The 19,353-nt window shown below is 50.6% G+C and overlaps 1 protein-coding gene across 1 annotated transcript in view; it reads left to right on the plus strand.

Moving 5' to 3' along the window:
* Positions 1-19,353, plus strand: part of LOC105419488 (histone-lysine N-methyltransferase 2C-like) — a 41,010-nt gene that overhangs the window by 16,760 nt on the left and 4,897 nt on the right. Inside the window, 34 exon segments of the mRNA XM_029832315.1 lie at positions 1,158-1,280; positions 1,969-2,085; positions 2,310-2,414; positions 2,662-2,766; positions 2,854-3,035; positions 3,308-3,472; positions 3,552-3,658; positions 3,744-3,815; positions 3,912-4,124; positions 4,874-4,993; positions 5,209-5,334; positions 5,419-5,549; positions 6,481-6,673; positions 7,013-7,105; positions 7,991-8,131; positions 8,222-8,254; positions 8,389-8,538; positions 8,630-8,774; positions 8,863-9,098; positions 9,544-9,617; positions 10,147-10,353; positions 10,589-12,514; positions 12,690-12,997; positions 13,090-14,657; positions 14,744-14,855; positions 15,007-15,073; positions 15,168-15,228; positions 15,308-15,540; positions 15,727-16,068; positions 16,070-17,380; positions 17,469-17,660; positions 18,602-18,766; positions 18,848-18,977; positions 19,194-19,341. Coding sequence (XP_029688175.1) covers positions 1,158-1,280; positions 1,969-2,085; positions 2,310-2,414; positions 2,662-2,766; positions 2,854-3,035; positions 3,308-3,472; positions 3,552-3,658; positions 3,744-3,815; positions 3,912-4,124; positions 4,874-4,993; positions 5,209-5,334; positions 5,419-5,549; positions 6,481-6,673; positions 7,013-7,105; positions 7,991-8,131; positions 8,222-8,254; positions 8,389-8,538; positions 8,630-8,774; positions 8,863-9,098; positions 9,544-9,617; positions 10,147-10,353; positions 10,589-12,514; positions 12,690-12,997; positions 13,090-14,657; positions 14,744-14,855; positions 15,007-15,073; positions 15,168-15,228; positions 15,308-15,540; positions 15,727-16,068; positions 16,070-17,380; positions 17,469-17,660; positions 18,602-18,766; positions 18,848-18,977; positions 19,194-19,341 — 9,401 coding nt within the window.

The following is a 19,353-nucleotide window of genomic DNA, read 5'->3' on the forward strand; positions in this document are numbered from 1 at the left end:
TAACCCCCTGGATCTCAGGTTCTTGGTTCTTTAATAAATGTGGGGCTTTTCCTGGGTGAACCTCACTTGTTCTGTGTGACCCAGAGACACTGAATCATGCTCAGTCTCTTCTAACTCACGAGGCTCGTCTCTCTGATGAAGGTTGTAGCCAAGCTGTCCTGACGTGTGTGAACACGAAGCGTTCAGAGGGCAGTGTTGGTTCTTCTACTCCATGCATGCTGCACTATTATACACAGTGTCATCACTGTGCATGAGGCCACGGTACCAGTAGAAAGGGATCACAAGTGGCCCCTTTAGTGAGCAGACGTGAATAATCAGTGAAGATGCTTTGGGCCCGTCTTCTCCTTGTCTTGTCACTAACCACTGTGATGGGATCAGTCCAAGGTGGATTTGTTCAACACCAGGCTTCCTGTTTGGTTGAGACTGGAATGGTTGGAGGCAACGATGCATCTCGATTTATAGAACGTTACAGTTTTTATATATTTACTGCACGTAGATAAACATGGCAGCACGAGGGGCTGCCAATCCCCAGTGCATGAGCTGACCGGGGCTGATGTCCTGTAATAAGAGGTTGTACCTGCTGCTTATACCCCAACCATGCATGAACCAACGTCAGGCTGCAGCTATTCCGTGTTCATGTCCACACGTGACGTCATTCCCTCCCTGTAAGATTAGTTTGCTACATAACGCGGGTGCTCTCCATCCATTAGTTTTTATTTGCCACTTTGCTTCTCCGCTCGACTCTTTTCCCTTGATGCATCCCTGCGTGCTGTCGGCCCTCGGCACTTCCTCCTGTCAACAACAGACAGGCTTTCACGCTGAGATGACCTGGCCAGTTGTGCAGAGAATGCCTCGTGCACAGTTGTGTTCCTTAATATTGTCTCGGGCGTGTGACACGTGCATGACACGTGCATGACGGCTCGCTGTATTGCGCTTTAAGAGCAGATTCTTGCTTTCTGTTTTGGCATGTCGGGTGCTTCCTAACGCTGTGGACTATCACGTTCAGCCCAAAAGGCATTTCAAGCTCACCACATCTCTCTTAACATCTTTCTTGATATGTTTATTTTTTCTGAGCTGGCTTTGTTTTTAAGTTGCTGCATTTTGTCACCCTCTACTCCCTCCCTTTCTCTCACTCTCACCCACCCTCCCTTACCTAGGGTGCATGGAGTCCCCATAGCAGTGTGAGCTCCCCCTTGTCTTGGTCACCAGACCAGCCAGAGGGGTGGGATGTCCAAAAGACGAGGCAGTCCTCTGGCAGCCCCGGCTGGAGCATCAGAGTGGTAAATAATGTGGCTCATCGGAGACAGGAGGGCAGCAGCTGCCTCCTGTTGGCCTCTTTGCCCGAGTGACACGCGCCCTCCGAGTCCTCCTCAAAGTCACTGTCAACCATCCTCCACAACAATAAAGTTAACCGTGGCGTTCAAGTGAAGTCATCGTTATTTTAGTTCACCCTGTCACTCGGGCTGAAGTAGCGTATTAGGAGCTAACAAATGATTTGGATGCGTGTTTTAACAAAGTCAAACTGTCCTCTTTTGTCAGCACAGCCCTGCCGTGTCTCTTTGTTTTCCCCTCTTTTTGATATTGTGAAAAGTCTATGCACTTGGTTGCCATGGCGACAGGCCTGGCTGAAAGCGTCTTGAGGGTTAGATGTTGTGCTGCAGCAGGGCTCCACCTATGTTGAACATCTCTGTACAGCGAGTCTATCAAGGGTGTGCAACACTGCCAGAGCTCATTTTCAGCTGAATTCCACGTCATCAGTGTTATTGATTGATAGTTATTGATGATATTTTGATCTCTGCTGACAACGTGCCACCATATTCATGCTCTGCATGACCTTTTTAAGATCTCTGCCTTGTTGAGCTGGTCAACCTGCGAATAAAGAGGAACTCTAGAACACGGGGGTGGCCGTTGCATCCATGGCCCTGCGATCGGTGTCGGATAGTTCATCTTCCTCTCCTGCTCCTACAGGGCCGAGGCTCAGGCTTCCCTGGGAGGAGGCGACCCAGAGGGGCAGGACTGTCGGGCAGAGCTGGGCGTGGTCGGGCCAGAGGCAAGAACGGTGCAAATGCCAGCATCAATCCTGGGGTACGAGCTGTCACTTGCATGACATCTGAAATTCTGGACGTCTTTGGCAAATATCAGACTTCCTAAAAGGCTGTGCTTGTTTTGGCCTGCAGCTGAAGACATGACTAATTAATTGTGAACGGTGTTCCTGCTAATGAAAGAATGAACTGGAAGGGAGGCACAATTTGTGAGGGACTTTTATTTGAAGATACTGACCTGTTTTTCCTCTTCTCTTTTAAATACAGGTCATCACAATAGAAACACCGTACCCGGTCAAGGAGGAGGAGGAGAACGCCATGCACAACACAGTGGTCATATTCTCCAGCAATGACAATTTCACCCTCAAACAGGTGTTTGTAAATGCTTACATGTCTTTTTTCAGCATTAAAACCTGCCAAAGTGAACGTGCAGAATGTAGCTTGGCTGTAGAGCAGACGGTCGCCGGGGAACTATTTTCTTGGTGCCATTCCTTAATCCTTAAATGAATAAAAAGTTAAAGGAATTTTGAACATACCAAACTGAATTGTACTTCCTAACTAACGGTATAAGTGTCCTGCCTTTGTGGAGTGAGGTCACGAATGAAGTGTTCTTCTTTAGGACATGTGTGTGGTCTGTGGAAGCTTCGGCCTCGGTGCAGAGGGCCGTCTGTTGGCCTGTGCCCAGTGCGGCCAGTGCTACCATCCATACTGCGTAGGCATCAAGGTACATTTACGTTTGAGTTGTGCGTCGTATGGTGGGTAGGAATCAAAAATAGAGCAGCAGATAAACCCCTGACGGCTGCCCTCACAGATCAACAAGGTGGTGCTGAGTAAAGGCTGGCGCTGCCTGGAGTGCACGGTGTGTGAAGCCTGTGGGCAGGCCACAGACCCAGGTCGGCTGCTGCTCTGTGACGACTGTGACATCAGCTATCACACCTACTGCCTGGACCCTCCCCTGCAGAACGTTCCCAAAGACAGCTGGAAGTGCAAATGGTGAGCGTGGGATTGCGTCACTCCAATTAAAAATCAAACGTTCTTATTTAGACTCACTTCGTTTGAAGTAGACTTCGTTTAATTGAACTAGTCTGTTAAATTTCTCATCAGCTGTTGGTTAAAAATGAAATCGCGCTTGTGTTTGGACGTGTTCTAAATGATGTATGGCTGCAAAATACCCATTTTATTCAGCTCTGATGAGCATTGACTTCCACTAAATCCCACTTTTTTGATGAAACCTGGTGGAATGACCTCTGCCGTCCACCCTGCAGGTGTGTGACCTGCACCCAGTGTGGTGCCACCACCCCGGGCCTGAGGTGTGAGTGGCAGAAGAATTACACCCAGTGTGCCCCCTGTGCCAGCCTGGTGACGTGTCCCATCTGCCTGGTGGACTACAGCGAGGGCACCACCATTCTGCAGTGTCGTCAGTGCGACAGGTGGGCGCCGTTCCTCCACACGCGCCGCTGCCTGTCTGTGTGCACGCCGGTAACACGACTGCTGTCCTCCCACCCTCAGGTGGTTCCATGCATCTTGCCAGAGCCTCCACTCGGAGGAAGATGTGGAAAAAGCTGCAGAAAATGGCTTCAACTGCACAATGTGTCGGACCTTCAAGAGCACGAAAGGTGTGGGGCAGTTATTCTCCAGCTAGACTGGTGTGTGTGGCGCCTGTGTCGGTGTTTTGACTCCTCTCCTCCTCTGCTGCTGCAGTTGTGGCCAAGGCCAGAGACGTCATTGACCCCCAGGTGATGACCCAAATCTTCACAAAGGCTAAAGAGATGGGTAAGTTGGCTGCTTCAGAAATATGGCTCCTCCTCCAGAGGTCGTTTTCCGTTAACTGACAGTTATATTCCTGACGATACCACCCAATATGTCCAGACCTGTCCAGGACTTACACCCAAGATGGCGTCTGCCTGACCGAGTCCGGCCTTTGCCAGCTGCAGAGCCTCTCTGCTACAGCGTCACGCCGCAGGAAACCCAAACCAAAGCTGAAGCTGAAGATCATCAACCAGAACAGCGTGGCGGTGCTTCAGGCCCCGCTCGATCCCCCCTCAGAGCATTCTCGTGATGAAGACATGGAGGACAACAGAGGTACTTTAGGCCATCACACTGGATCCTATATTGGTCTATTGGATCCCTATATTGGCCTATTGGATCCCTATATTGGTCTGTTGGATCCCTATAGTGGCCTGTTGGATCCCTATATTGGTCTGTTGGATCCCTATATTGGCCTGTTGGATCCCTATATTGGTCTGTTGGATCCCTATATTGGCCTGTTGGATCCCTATATTGGCCTGTTGGATCCCTATATTGGTCTGTTGGATCCCTATATTGGCCTGTTGGATCCCTATATTGGTCTGTTGGATCCCTATATTGGCCTGTTGGATCCCTATATTGGTCTGTTGGATCCCTATATTGGTCTGTTGGATCCCTATATTGGCCTGTTGGATCCCTATATTGGCCTGTTGGATCCCTATAGTGGCCTGTTGGATCCCTATATTGGCCTGTTGGATCCCTATATTGGGTGGGGGGGGGGGGGGGGGGGGGGGGGGGGGGGGACAAGGATGTGTCCATAGGTCTGCTGTTAATTCTGAAGCACCCTCCACGGGACCGTGACGGCTCCCTTTACAGTATTTCTGGGGCTCAGTAGAACTTCTGGGGGGGCTGCTGTGCACGTTTATTCCAGGTCTCCCTGCACCAAATACCTCCAACAGTTTTGCGTGAACACTTGCTACGAAGCCTTCTGAGTGTTGCTGGTTCTGCCCGCTGCGGCCCCGGGGGCCGTCGGGCTTTTCTTTCCTTCGGGGCTGGTAACCGTGGGGGGGCTGTACCTTTGGCAGAGGCAGAGCTCCTGGAGTGTGAGGTGAAGTCTGACTCGAGCCTCGAACGAGAGCCTGTGGAGGACGACTCCAAGGGGGCGGACAATGGCAAGAAGAGAAAGAGGAAACCGTACCGGCCGGGTAAGGCACCTGATTGAAGGAGACGGCTTCCTTGAAGCGTGAACCAAAGCACATTTGTGCACTACATGCTTGAATCTGCAGCTCTGTCATTTTCAAAGGCTTTTATCCAGGACTTTATACGTCTAGAATCGTCTACATCTCTTATAAAACCAGATGTTTAAAGTCTTTTTATGGACTTATTGCTAATACATGAATGATTGATTGATTGCTTTCAGGAATTGGGGGGTTCATGGTTCGCCAGAGGAACCGTCCTGGTCAAGGTCCGAGCAAGGCCAAACGGTCCCTCTGCAGAAAGGATTCTTCTGGCTCCATGTCGGAGATTCCTGCTGGGAAAGATGAGGGTTCGTGTTGGGCTACGTGTGCATGTGTGCATCATTGGTGTGTACTCTATAATCCTGACCCGTCTGTTGTCCTTTTATCTGTAGGATGGTCCGAGACGCTGCCCGATACGCCGGTGGACGAGCTGCCTCCAGGACCAGAGGTCCCTGAGAAGATAAAGAAGCGCTACAGAAAGAAGAAAACCAAACTGGAGGAAGCTTTTCCAACCTACCTGCAGGTCTGTCGCCCCTGGCACAGCAAGGTCTGGGCAGCAATCGAGGGCTTTAATGGCTCTAATGGATTAATGGACTCTTTAATTGCCGTAGAATTCCGCCTGTCTGCTGTTGCTCTTAAATTTTCCACCATAGATGCAACTTATTGAATATTTCAAGTGCAATATTTTAGCTGCTTTTTAAAATTACCCCCAACGTGTGTCTCGTTGTCTGGCGTTGTCCTGCCAAGTCTTCATAAAACGTGTTTGAAACTCACCCCAGGGAGGGTGGGGGGTGCACGGCACACGGTCTTGAAAGCATTGTGTTGCACGGAGCTGTTTCAGAAGAGGGCACGGTCTAGATAATCCCACCACAGAGCACGCTCGCGCCTGCCCGTGCACATTAGAAGGGTTCTGAATCCATTTTAACTGGCTGAGAGGCTTTAACCACCCGTCATCACTGTCCCCCTTTGTGGACGCAGCACAGACCTCTGATGTGCATTAAACCACTGACAGCTGTCAGTGTTGCTCTTAATAGCAGCACTGTGGGGGCGTTACGCTGAAGCCGAGGGTCCAAGTACTCTTCATTAATTATAGAAATCGCAGCACAACGGGCTTTTAACGTCTGTTGTGCGATAAAGAATAGCAGATTACTTTTAGGTCTAAATGTTTGGGCTGGTGGAAGATGCTGGAAAATGAGGCTAGCGCACAAATAAGGGCTTCAGAGCTTTGCACAGGTCCCCTGGGAGCACCCTTTATTCTGTTTGTGCAGCTCTCGGGGGGGGTATGTTTGTGTGCGTATTTAAATGACACCTCCACTAGCATTTAGCTGGAATACTGACTTTGATCAGCGATTTGAACAGGAGAGGATTGTGGAGAGCCGACTGGTCGTGGAGAGCCGACTGGTCTTGGCTGGGAAACCGTGCCTTCGCCCAATGTTTTGTCTTTTTGTGTTTAGGAGGCATTTTTTGGAAAAGATCTGCTGGACAAAAGCAAGCAGAGCAGACATCAAGGAGTAGAGACGGGCTTGCTGGAAGACGGCCAAAGCCAAGTGGAGAGGAAATATTCTGCCTCCACATTCCTGGACCCTTCCTCAGACCCTCTGCTCAGCGCCTCCACAGCTGCCCTCCCCACCAGACCTGCTGCAGGACGTACGTATATCAGCTGGCCACTGGATCCCCGGGTGACCTGCGCTCCCTACCAACGCAGCTCATGTGATTAGAAACGTGCACGGTGTTTTAGCAGATGTAACTACGAGGGCAAAGCGCGTTGTGTTCAACAATACACAATGCACGATAAGCATAAACGATAAAAAAGGGGCAAATTAGACCGTGAAGCATTGTCACCATTACCAAGCCCTTTCTACATCATCCAACAATGGTTCCGTATCATATTATCATGTCCATTTAACATCATCATTTATCATTTATGACGGTTTGGCTTTCTTTTCCCTTTTTTTCCCCCCCTTTTTATTTCTTCTTCATCTACAGAGCCATCTGAAGAACCATTAGTTGATCTTTCCGATGTTCTGAACACTGATCCAGACATCTTGGGAATGCTGGGAAAGCCGAGCGCTGACTCTGGTGCGTGATACGTATCTCACAAGCAGCTTAAAGGTCACCCAGCTGTGGGTCGCTAATGTCCTCGGACACCACGTGCACAATGCTTTCACCTTTAAATGATTTCTTTTGCTCACATTTTTTAGCAGTACCTTTATTTCAACCCCCTGATTTTATCTTTTGTTGGCATCGTCTGAACCGTGTTGTGCTTTTTGTTTCTGTCATCACAGTTATTTCAATCATTTTATCTGGTTTTGGGTTCTTGTAGGTCTTGATTTTTGCCCCTTCCAGGTTGACAGCTCACCTCCTCCTTTTGGTAAGGGTGCTCTGGCCTACTAATCCCTCGCTTTAGTGCATTCTTCCTCTCTCGCTGTGCGTGTGTTGAGCTTTGAATGGATAAAAGCTGCTTCATTCTGTCCTTCAGCCTTTTCCGATTGTTTTAACACGGATTGCTTGGTGCTTCCCTAACCCAGTCTTCTGTCAAAAGCATATGGTGTCTCACTCTTTGTCACTCTTTTAGAACTTTGACGTCTTATTTTAGTCTCAGTTTGCAAACCATTTGTTTTGAAGTGATGCAGGAAATGTATCTGAAGTCTTTTAATGTAACGAGCGTCTATCAGAGATGAAATCTGCCTGTGCTAATGGAGCTCTGATTATTTCCACGGGTGTTGTCGTGTGTTTTAGCAGAGATTTAAAGACTGAGGTGATCTGGCTTCCTCTTAAAGGAAACAGGACGTTGGTGTCATTAACATGTCGTTATACTTGTGCTGAGAAGCGCTATGACCTGTCTCGTCTCTCCACTGTTCCTACGACACTAACAAACAGGAACCTCAAGAGAGCTGAGCTCCGTGGGCTCTTTGAACCAAAGGGTATTTATGATATTTTCTACCTTGTTGCGTATTTCCTCAGCTGGGCTGGACATTGGACCTCTGACAGACAGTTCTTCAGTGGTGCCCCCATCTCAAATGGGCCGGAGGACCCCTCGATCCCTGCCGGAGGAGCCCCTGGACGGCATTCTTAGCCCCGAGTTGGACAAGATGGTCACTGATGGTCAGTGTGACGCCCCAGACAGGAATATTTATCTTATTTACAGTATAATTTTAGAAGCTAAGTCATATAAATTATGTTTTGTTTTTTTAGAGTCAATTCTCAGCAAGCTCCACAAAATTCCAGGTTTGTAGATCCGCCTTTCCATTCATACCCGTCTTTGGCTACTTGGGATGCATTTCTTCCCCATTTTTTGAACTAGTGTATTTATTTTGTTGCTGAGTCGATTGTGTTATAGTTGTGCATTTCCTGTGTTACAGAGTTGGGGGGCAAAGATGTGGAGGATCTCTTCACCGCTGTCCTCAGTCCCAGCACCAACCACCCACCTCCACCACCACAGGTGCCTCACCCCCAGGGTCCAGGGCCCTTTCCCACCACACCTGGCGCTAGAATGCCTCACCCCAACACAGGTACCTCTCTCCACTCCGGAGAGGACACTTGACATTGATCTGCTGGCTTTGGGAACCTTTTCCAAACCTGTCCTTTTTAATTCCCACCCAGGAAACCCCATGTTTCCACGGATGCCGATGATAAATGGTTTGATGGGACCAAACCAACAACGGTTTCCTACAAATCAAGGAGCAGGTCCCTGTATGCCCGACAATTTCCCCCCCCTTAACCGAATGCCTTTCACTGACAATCCAAGGTACCGGACTGTGCTGTCCAATGTGAATGTTTAATTATCTCTTTTTTTTTATGCATGAGATGGAGCTGAGTTATTTTTGTTGTTATAGGGACAAAAAGTTTAATCAAATGCCTAAAGAAGCAGTGGGGCCATGGCCCCCCTCTGCCCATGGCCCCGGGCCTGCCCCACCTGGACCACTGCCTGAGGGAGAGACTGAAGCCATGTCCAATGCCCAGAGGAGTACACTCAAATGGGAAAAAGAGGAGACGCTCGGAGAGCTCGCCACTGTTGCACCAGTTTTATACACCAATGTCAATTTTCCCAACTTAAAAGACGAATATCCAGGTTTGTGTATTGCAGAGAAACAGATTTTTGCTTCTTGTAAGTGCTGTTCTTTCTAAGGAAATGAAATGTGGAGTCCACCAAATTTACACTTTTGCAAAGGAAAGCTCTCAGCACCTCTTGGCTGCGATTGTCACTTAAAAAGCTGTTAAGATAAGGTCAGTGGGTATGTGAAGCAGTAGCCGTTGCTCACTGGGCGCTGCCATGGACAGGACATTTCATTTTCCACCACGTTTGTGTGATATGGTTCGATATCTGCAAACCGTTGCCAGTCGGCGTTTCCTCGTCAAGGCTGAAGTGTCTGAATAAATGAAAGAGAACTTTCTTTTTTTTTCTTTTTTTTTCGGTAAAATTCTTTAGAAATTAGAGTGTTAAAATGATTAAATATCTTCTGCTGAAATACATTGTGAGCTGGTTGTCATGACAACACATTTCATTCTTTTCACAGACTGGTCTACAAGAGTAAAGCAAATTGCAAAACTTTGGAGGAAAGCTAGCTCTCAAGACAGGGCTCCATATGTGGTAAGATCACTCGCTAAAGTAGCCCTTTGTTCAGCTCCACGCTGCTCTGATCTGATCAGTTGGCACTTTAAAGATCTCCGTCTTTATCAGCCAGTCATCAGCCGTTTGATTGGCCCTCATTATGAAGGCTGATCCAGGTGTGTGCAACACTCGGCACGCTGGACGTAGTTATCTGCTCCAGATGGCAACAGTGCGAGACAGTCGGGGTTATTCGCTTTGTCTGGCGAAGCACACGGTCCCACCAATAAGGAAATAATCTCACGATAGCACAGCGTTCAGTAAATATTTCACAGGTATTGAGCCTTCAAGATTTTCTTGTGGCTGTAATTATATTTGTCGGGCTTTTTGGTTGCTGTATTTACGTGGTTGAGTGAGGAACTGCCAGTAATTCCTGGTCTTGCTATGTTAAATAGGCAGAGAAAGCATAAACCTTCCAGCCTCACCCTCGATGCCAGTGAGCTGAAACCTACACGTTGTTCATCTCTTCCATTTCCCGTCTTGTTTAATGTGTTTTTTGATTGCTGTTTAGCAAAAGGCAAGGGATAACCGAGCAGCCCTGCGCATCAACAAAGTCCAGATGTCGAATGAAACGATGAAGAGGCACCACCTTCAGCAGCAGCAGCAGCAGCCCCCTGAGGTGTTTGATCCCAACATACCACTAGACACAGAACTGCTGTTTAAAGACCCTTTGAAACCAAAAGAGTCAGAGCATGAACAAGAGTGGAAGTTTAGACAGGTAAGAGTGTATGCAATGAAGCCAGGCAATGCAGCGGCAGGTCCACTTTATATTAAGACAGCTAAGAAGTGGTGGTTTAGTAAAACTCCATAATCAGCTGCACTATCCTCAACATTAACCCTGATGACATTGGTGGTTAGTAGGTCCGGTTCATTTTTGGCATGACTTGACAGACTGATATATATCCCATCCTTTTGAATGTCTAATTCTACTTTCCATTGTTCCTTTTCCGCAGCAAATGAGGCAGAAAAGCAAACAGTTGGCCAAAATTGAGGCGACTCAGAAACTGGAGCAGGTTAAAAACGAGCAACTTCAGCAGCAGCAGCAGCAGCAGGGCAACAGCCAGTCGGAAGGGAACGGCAGTAACAGCGGGAGCCAGAGCCCAGCCTCCCAGCCCAGCAATGGGAGCATGTCCCCCATGCAGCAGCACAACTCTAAAGAAGGGTTTGTGAGGCCGCAGCTGCCGGGCACGCCCACCCAGTGTCCTCCAGAGGACGTCTTCTTACGACCTCCTCCTCCTCCTCCGTCTGGCCCTTCCTCCCAGCCTCAGTCCCCCCAGGTATTTTCACCCGGATCCTCTGGGTCCAGACCCTCTTCTCCATGGGACCCGTATGCTAAAATGGTTGGGACACCAAGACCACCAAATATTGGGCCAAATACCTGTCGCAGGATACCCATTGAATCTGGTAAATCCCCCTCTGCTGTAATGGAACACCAGGACAGAGGGAGGCCTTCTCCTGCTCATGAGTCGTTTGGCTCGCCAACATCTATGAGCAGTGACCCTTATGCCAAACCGCCAGACACCCCGAGGCCAACTAGTGAGATCGACCCGTTCCTGAAACCCATTGGTCCCCCCAGGGTCAGTCAGGCTGCACAGGGACGGCCCCCGATGGGTTCTCCGGGCAGAGACCCCTACTCAAGGCCTATGATCAGAAATGAAGCTTATCAGCGGATGGCCCAGAATAGGATGATCTTGTCCGACCCTTACTCAAGGCCGTTGCTGGCACCGATTCCCGGAAGCAACGAAGCGGGCTCGGTCCCCCTGTTCAAAACTCCCATGCCCCCTCCTCAGACTCAGGATGCCTTCAGCCGCCCAGGTGCTCATTCTGCCGAGAGGTTCTCCCAGAATCACCAAAATGACCCTTACGCGCATTCCCCTCACACACCAAGACCATCGGGAAACGACAACTTCACCAGTCCTCCGAGGATAGGACAGCATCACCCTCAGGTGCACCCGTTTGCCCAGCCAGGACCAGTCAATCAGATGTCCAGGAACCCTTATGCTCATGCACCTTCCACTCCCAGGCCTGATCATTTCACGTATGATCCCTTTGCCCAACCTTCCCAGTCTCCAGGCAGTCGGTCCACAAACGAGCCTGGTTCCCAACCTCGCCCATTTTTTGAGTCCTTCGCGCGGGCTCCTGGAACCCCACGTCCCCACGACAGCTACGGACAACCTTCGAACCCTAGCCCGTCTTCGGACCCTTACTCGCAGGCTCCTTCGACTCCTCGTCCTACTGGGATGAATCAGTTCTCCCACCAGGCTCACCCGGGACAAAGAATGTCACCTTCCCATTCAATGGACCCTTACGCTCAACCACCAGGTACCCCGAGACCCTCTGTTGGAGAGAGATATTCCAAGTCCCCGGGGAGCCAGAGAGGGCCACTAGAACCATTTGGTAGTACCAGTGGCCCATCAAGGTCGGATGGCAGTGACATGTTTTCCCAGCCGGGAGCCCAAAGACCGATGCCTAATGACCCATATGCGCAGCCTCCTGGAACTCCACGTCCTGGACAGGGACCACGATTAGGACCGATAGGAAGCCAGGATCCTTTTTCTTCACCCCAAGGCAGGCTTCAAGAGCCTTTTCCCCACCCTGGCTCCCAAACCCCTAAACACCCTAATATTTCAGAAGATGGGTTCACTCAGTCGCCCTCCAGGAGACCTGGCCAGACACCTGGCCATGACCCTTTTGAACAAACCTCCATGACCCACTGCCCACAGTCAACGGAGAAAGTGGAAATGAAAGATCAGTCGGGCGTCCGGAGCAGTGGAACGGTCCCACAAGCCACAGGCCAACTGTCCACCTCACAAATGCCTGGTGCTCCCTCTGAGGCTCAGAGTGTTTCTCTGGCTGAGAGCGAGGAGAGACTAAGACAGGTACGGGAACTTTATGTTTAAGGCTTAATATATTGTCCTGATGCCGCAGAACACAGAAAAATCATCACGAGCTTTGGCCTCCGATGGGGAATATGTTGGCCAGAATGAACAGAAAACTTCCCAAAAGTAACTGTAATAATCAATCAAATGTCTGTGCTTATTCTTGTGTTAACAGAGGCAACGGATTAGAGAACTAATCCTCAAGCAGCAGCAACAGAGGAGTGCAATCCGTCAGGAGAGGGGACCTCAGGACCTTGCTGGTAATCTAACTGGAGCACGAGCCTGGCCCCAGGAAGCTAATGTGCAACAAGGGGAAATGTTCAACCGACCTCCTCCTCCTTATCCAGGACAGGGACCCATGAGAGGTCCAATGCGCTTTCCTGGACCTTTTCCGGGTGATCAGCGATTCCCTTTTCCTAACGACGGTCAAGTGCCCCGGGGCCTGATTCCTGGAGATCCAAATTTGAGACATCCGGGACCAAGGTATGTATTGTATCATTGCACTTTACATCAGGAGTTCTGTACTTTAGAACGCCACTAAACTCTCCGCATTTATATGATTCTTTCCATTTAAGAGTGGCATTCCCACCTCTTGGACCCCATGGCCCTCAGGAGTTCTTTCAGCGTGGGCCACACCCGGTGCCAGATGTCCCTCCTCAGATGAGACGGCCCATGCCGGCCGAAATGGCGAAGGGTTTAGGAGGCAACTCCATGGGGATTCCTCAGCACTTCTCAGCCCACGGCGTGCCGGTCCAACAGCACAACATAATGGGCCAGACCTTCATCGAACTGCGACACAGAGCGGCGGAGAACAGGCCGCGCTTGCCCTTCCCACCTGCCGCCATGCCAGGAAACAACATCGATCTTAACATGCACGTTCAGAGGCCGCCGGGATTTCCAGGTGTGCCTGATTCAAGGTTCCCTTTAAATCAAGGGCTCCGGATGGTCGACCCCATGGTCAGCCAGGCCGGGCACGTGCAACGGTCCGGCAGCATGGACAGTCTCCATCAGCACGCCCAAATGGCAGGAAACGGCGATAACAAGCAGTCTCCGTTGATGAGATCCATGAGTCAGCCGGCCTCCAATGAAACCCAGAACATGCCGGCCTCGGTGGTTCTGGCTGTACCTCCCGTTGGGCAGATGGAGAACGTCTCGGTCACCAGCGGCGAAGCCGTGGAAGAGAAACTGGATGCAGAAGAATCGGCAGTCAAAGATCTCGAAGACGTAGAAGTGAAAGACCTGGTGGATGCTGACTTGGAAAACCTGAATTTGGATCCTGATGATGGGAAAGATTTAGACTTGGAGACAAACGACTTGCACCTGGATGACTTCTTAACATCTGGGAAGTTTGACATCATAGCCTACACAGACCCCGACCTTGATGATATCAAGAAAGATATGTTCAATGAGGAGCTGGATCTCAGTGACCCGATCGACGATAACGCCGACACCGCGGACATCAAAACCCAGAGCGCTGGTGCGGAGGCTTCAACCTCGGGTTCCTTACTGGTGCAGCCGGAGGCGCAGCCCCCTGCTCAGGTCAAACTGGAAGCTCCTGGGGCTCAGGACTCTGGGTCAGTGGCACCTGGTCCAGAAATTAAAACAGAAGTCAAAGACTGTCAGAAAGCGGCAGCGGTTGGCGAACACCACGCTGCCGGAAACGCCGTAACCTCAAACCAGCAGGGGGCGCTCTCCAGCGCCACTCCGGTTTTGTCGAGCTTACTCATTAAGCAGCAGCCTGAAGAGCAATCATTAAATCCAATATTGGAATCTGTCAGTCAGGGAGCTAACCTCCTGACCCAGCAGAACCAAGCCGTCGACACACAGTGTAATCCTGGAATGGTCATGGCTCAAACACTGGCCGACGCCGCCAGTGCAGGAGAATCTTCTATGGCCGCTTTTGGAGCGGACCACCAGGCCGCGCTGGCTCCGGGAGTGGACCCGAGCAGTCTGACCCCGGCCCAGCAGACAGCATTAAACCAGGCAATGGGCCAGAACAGCCAACACCGTCCACTTCTGTTGGAGGAGCAGCCACTTCTGCTGCAGGACCTTTTGGACCAGGAGAGGCAGGAGCAGCAGCAGCAAAGACAGATGCAGGCCATGATACGACAACGCTCCAGCGACTCCTTCTTCCCTAACATCGGTAAATAATTCAGAGCGCCACTGTCTGCTGGAGAGTGTCGTGTTTAAGGTGTGTCTTTTCTCATGGACATGGCTTGTCACGTGCAGATTTTGATGCCATCACTGACCCCATCATGAAGGCTAAAATGGTGGCCCTCAAAGGAATCAACAAAGTCATGGTTCAGAACAACATGGGAATGGCCCCATTGGTCATGAACAGGTAAACAAACATATTGAAGAAAGTCATATAAAAGTAACTTTCCCAAAGAGGAAATTCAAATATCACAAATCCTGTCATTGTGGCACTATTAAACAATGATATTGCGTAACAGTTGGAGTTGCCTAACGACATCTGAACTGCTTGGTTGCAGAATTCCTCCTGGTCCTGCTCCACCTTGTCCAGAAAGCACGCCGCTCCCTCCACAGGTTGTGGGACAGGTAACTGACTTATTTGTCCACTCTCGCAGTGTTTTACAGTGTAACGAAACGCTGTCGGCTGCATGTATGTGATCGTGCACTTTATTACATTCAGGATGGAAAGTTGACGCAGGTTGCACGACCAAATCCTCCCAACTTTGGGCCGGGATTCGGCAGTAAGTTTGTTCCCAGCTTCTCTTACATTAAATGCTGTCAAGATTGCGAATAAAATCCTTATTTTTTTCCTTCTTTCAGATAATGCTCAGCGGGCTCAATATGAAGAATGGCTCCAAGAGACCCAGCAACTACTTCAAATGCAGCAGAAGTTTCTGGAAGAAAAGATCGGAGCTCACAGAAAGTCAAAGAAAGCTCTGTCTGCCAAACAAAGAACAGCCAAGAAGGCGGGCAGAGAGTTCCCTGAGGAAGATGCTGAGCAGCTCAAGCATGTTACAGAGCAGCAGGGTGTCGTGCAGAAACAACTGGAGCAGGTAACTGGTCCACATCTGCTGTCTGCATTGAGGACGTTCTGTCTCTGTCTCTGTCTCTGTCCACCCAAATAGCAGAACAGGACAGACAACAGTGCTGCCTTTATCTTTTCCAACTGTACTGATTGCGAGTGATATAGCTAAAACGTTCCGAAAGCTCACGTTTTGTCAACGTTCCCTTCCTTGCAGATCCGTAAACAGCAGAAAGAGCACGCCGAGCTTATAGAAGAGTACCGGGTCAAACAGCAGCAGAATAACATGACTCCCATCATGTCTGGGATGCACCCTGTGCCTGGACCTGCCGGTATGGTGCCCGGGGGCCCACCCGATGGTCCCTGGGAGACCGCAGTTGGTCCAACCCCCTGTGAATACCATGATGCAAATGCCACTTCATCCAGGCCAACCAAATGCCCCTTGTATGCCGAACCCCCCGCCTGGTTGGCATCCTGGTGCCCCCGTGCCCATGGGTGGCCCAGGAATGCCGCCTATAATGCCCCAACAGCAGGTAGCTGTGGGAAACCCGGGTCAGCCTCATCCGTTACCCATGGGTAACATGCCCCCACACCCACAGATGCCTGTGGATCCCCAGGCCCCGCAGGCTCCACCGGTTGGCATGAAACATATGCAGACGGGCCCGGTGAAGTTTGATGACAACAACCCGTTCAGCGAAGGGTTCCAGGAGCGGGAGAGAAGAGAGAGGCTTCGGGAGCAGCAGGAGAGGCAGCGCGTGCAGCTCATGCAGGAAATCGAACGCCAGAGAGCCCTGAAACACCGCATGGAAATGGAGCAGCAAGGGATGATGGGAGCAGACGGCGGCATGGCCCCGCTCAGTCAAATGCCCTTTTTCAACTCCGACCTGCCCCAAGACTTTATGCAGCCTCAGAGGCCCGCCATGCAGCAACAGCAGCACCCAGGACCAATGTTCCCCCAGCAACACGGCATGCAGCCTGGAATAGGTTCGCCACCAGGAACGTGCATGCAGGGCGAGAGGAGAGCCGTTGTTGGGAATGGACTGATGCCCCGTGACATGGGGCACGGCTTTGGGCCTGATGCCCCTGCTCTACAGGCTGCTAATTTCCCTCACGCCCAGCCTAGATCCCGTCAGGTCAGTGGGCCTGGGATGTTGCTTCAGATGCCTGGTGAGGGCCCACCATTTGGAGGCGACACGTCGACACCCTTGCCTTCTAACTTCCCGGGCTCGGGGCAGTCTCTGATCCAACTGTACTCCAACATCATCCCGGACGAGAAGGGGAAGAATAAGAGAAATCGCAAGAAGAAGAAAGACGACGATGCCGATTCCATCAAGACTCCTTCAACTCCACACTCTGACCTCACAGCCCCCCTCACGCCTTGTGTCTCGGACACCTCCTCCACCCCCACCAGGAACGCCCACCTGTTCAGTGAGCAGGACTTGTCCAGATCTCCACTGTTGGGATCTTCTACTCCGAGTCACTCAGAGTTGGAGAGGCAGCTTTCTGGAGGTCAGTCTGGATCCTCAGGAGACGCCGCCAGAGCCCAGGACCACGACAGCATCCTTAACAACATCAAGTTGGAACAGATGGACGTCTCGGAGTGTCATGGACCACGAGAAGGCCATCTTGCTTCAGACATGAGCTCTGTGAAGGAGGAGGGTAATAAAGGGAGCGGATCACCTTTCTCTGCTGGACAAAGTCCAAACAAAGGAGAGGCTGGCAATGAGTTACTGAAGCACCTTCTGAAGAACAAGAGCACCCCACCTCCTGGCATTTCCCAACAGAGGTCAGAGGAGAGCCAGAGGTCTGAGGAGGAGGATCCAGCAGACTGCAAATCCCTGCTGAGGCAAAGCTCAATGGACAGCAATGGGGTCAGTGGGGCTTATCTGAAGGCCACAAACCTCGTCACGTCATTCAAATGTTCATTTTTTTGATGCAACTCGTCAATCTCGTGTCCAGGCATGCTCGGATGGCACCCCGGACTTCCCCGGACCTTTGCTGTCTGACCAGGAAAAGAAGAAAGGGAGGAACAAAAGGTCTCAGAAAGGAGGAGAGAAGCCCGCTTCACGCTACAAGAAGAGGAAGAAGGACGGCGAAGAGAAGCAGCTGATGCATCCCGGCTCCGACTCCGTCATGACCCAAATCAAGCAGGTACATTTGTGTTGGGGAGGGAATGATTGGAGATTCAGATCTGCATCACATCTCAATATCTGAATAATTCATCGCCTTTTACATGGAGTCGTTAGCAAATGCTCCACTGGAGGAGCACCTGCATGTTATCATTAATCATCAGATTCGAGGGGATTTTCCAAAGATTCCCAAATATTGGTGATCTGATGTTGCTGCTGTGCCGAATTTTGCTGCACTGTAAATTTAGAGGTTGATGATTAGATGTTGCTTTTTCTGGTCGTCCAGAGTTTAGAACTTATTTATGATGATTTTGATGTGGAAAATAACTGTTCAGCTCATTTTTCATCCATGTGTCCTGGTGTAACCGAACGCTACTCACTTTATGGTCGATTTTTAACAATTGTCAGTTTAGATTTTGTGGGGTTTGTTGTTTTCTTTGTGCTTCGTGTGTGAACATGCACATTTTATTGGGGTGCCCCATCACATTTTGAGTATTTGTGAGTCTCGCTTCGATACTTTGGAATTCCAGCAAACGTGAGCACACCCGCGTTGTCCCTGGATGTTTGTCTGAGTTATTAATGGAACAAAGGACAGATCCATGTGTCACTATTGCCTCACACTTATTGCACCACCTGCTGGTGCACAGTTCTGCAGAACAATGCTATTGTCCTGCTCGTGCTTCCCTATGAATTCCGGTATTTGGGCCGTGATCTTCCTGACGTTTTGCCGTCCTCGAGCGGCTTTTTTATTCACGTTGGCGTCGGTGGGCTCCGTCTTTGCCTGAGTGGCAGCAGCCTGGTTTGTGGCGTCCTGCCGCACGTCCCCAGGCATGTTGCTGCAGCGCTGCCCTCAATGGACCAGGACTTCCCATCCCGTCCTCGGATCGGGGACAGGAACAATAGTTTAATTTGTGTTTCATTCATTGCTCTATTTCTGATTTTCTTTTTCTTCTCCTGACACAGCAACTGTCTCTCCTGCCCCTCATGGAGCCATTGATCGGGGTAAACTTTGCCCACTTCGCTCCCTACGGCAGTGGCCAGCTCAACGGCGAGAACCTTCTCTCCGGTAGCTTTGGCAGCGCCTCCTTAGACGGAGTCTCTGACTATTACTCCCAGCTAGCCTACAAGGTAAGACGCGCTGACTTTAGTAACTGGATAAGCCGACTTGTCCGTGGCATGATGTTCTGAGACGGTGCATTGTTCCTTCAGCAAAGTAACCTGAGCAACCCCCCAACGCCACCGGCCTCCCTGCCCCCCACCCCACCACCTGTGAACCAGCAGAAAATGATCAACGGGTTTGCCACAACGGAAGAGCTGGCCAACAAAGCTGCTGCCATGGGCAAGTTTTCCTTAAGCTTCATCCTTCGCACGTCTGGTTCTTCACGCACGTTGAGTCGTGTCCCCAGGAAACGTTGTGGATCCGTTCAGGTTCTGGTTCATCGGGAACGCAACGTGTACCGAGCAACCTTTGACATTCTGCAGCAGCTGCAGGAATCAGATGTGGATGAGCATTAGAGAGGGTGTGCACTGCCATTAACGCCTCTCTTTCCTACAGTGTCCAAAGGTCTGGTTCCAAAACCGCTTCACGTCCCTTTTAGAACTGAGGAAGACCTTCTTGCTCGCGCCATCGCGCAGGGACCCAAAACAGTGGATGTGCCGGCCTCCCTTCCCACGCCTCCTCACAACAACCAGGAAGAGCTCAGGTAACGGCTGCA

This window comes from Takifugu rubripes, unplaced genomic scaffold, assembly GCF_901000725.2.
Source record: "Takifugu rubripes unplaced genomic scaffold, fTakRub1.2, whole genome shotgun sequence".
In the NCBI taxonomy this organism is placed as follows: Eukaryota; Metazoa; Chordata; class Actinopteri; order Tetraodontiformes; family Tetraodontidae; genus Takifugu; species Takifugu rubripes.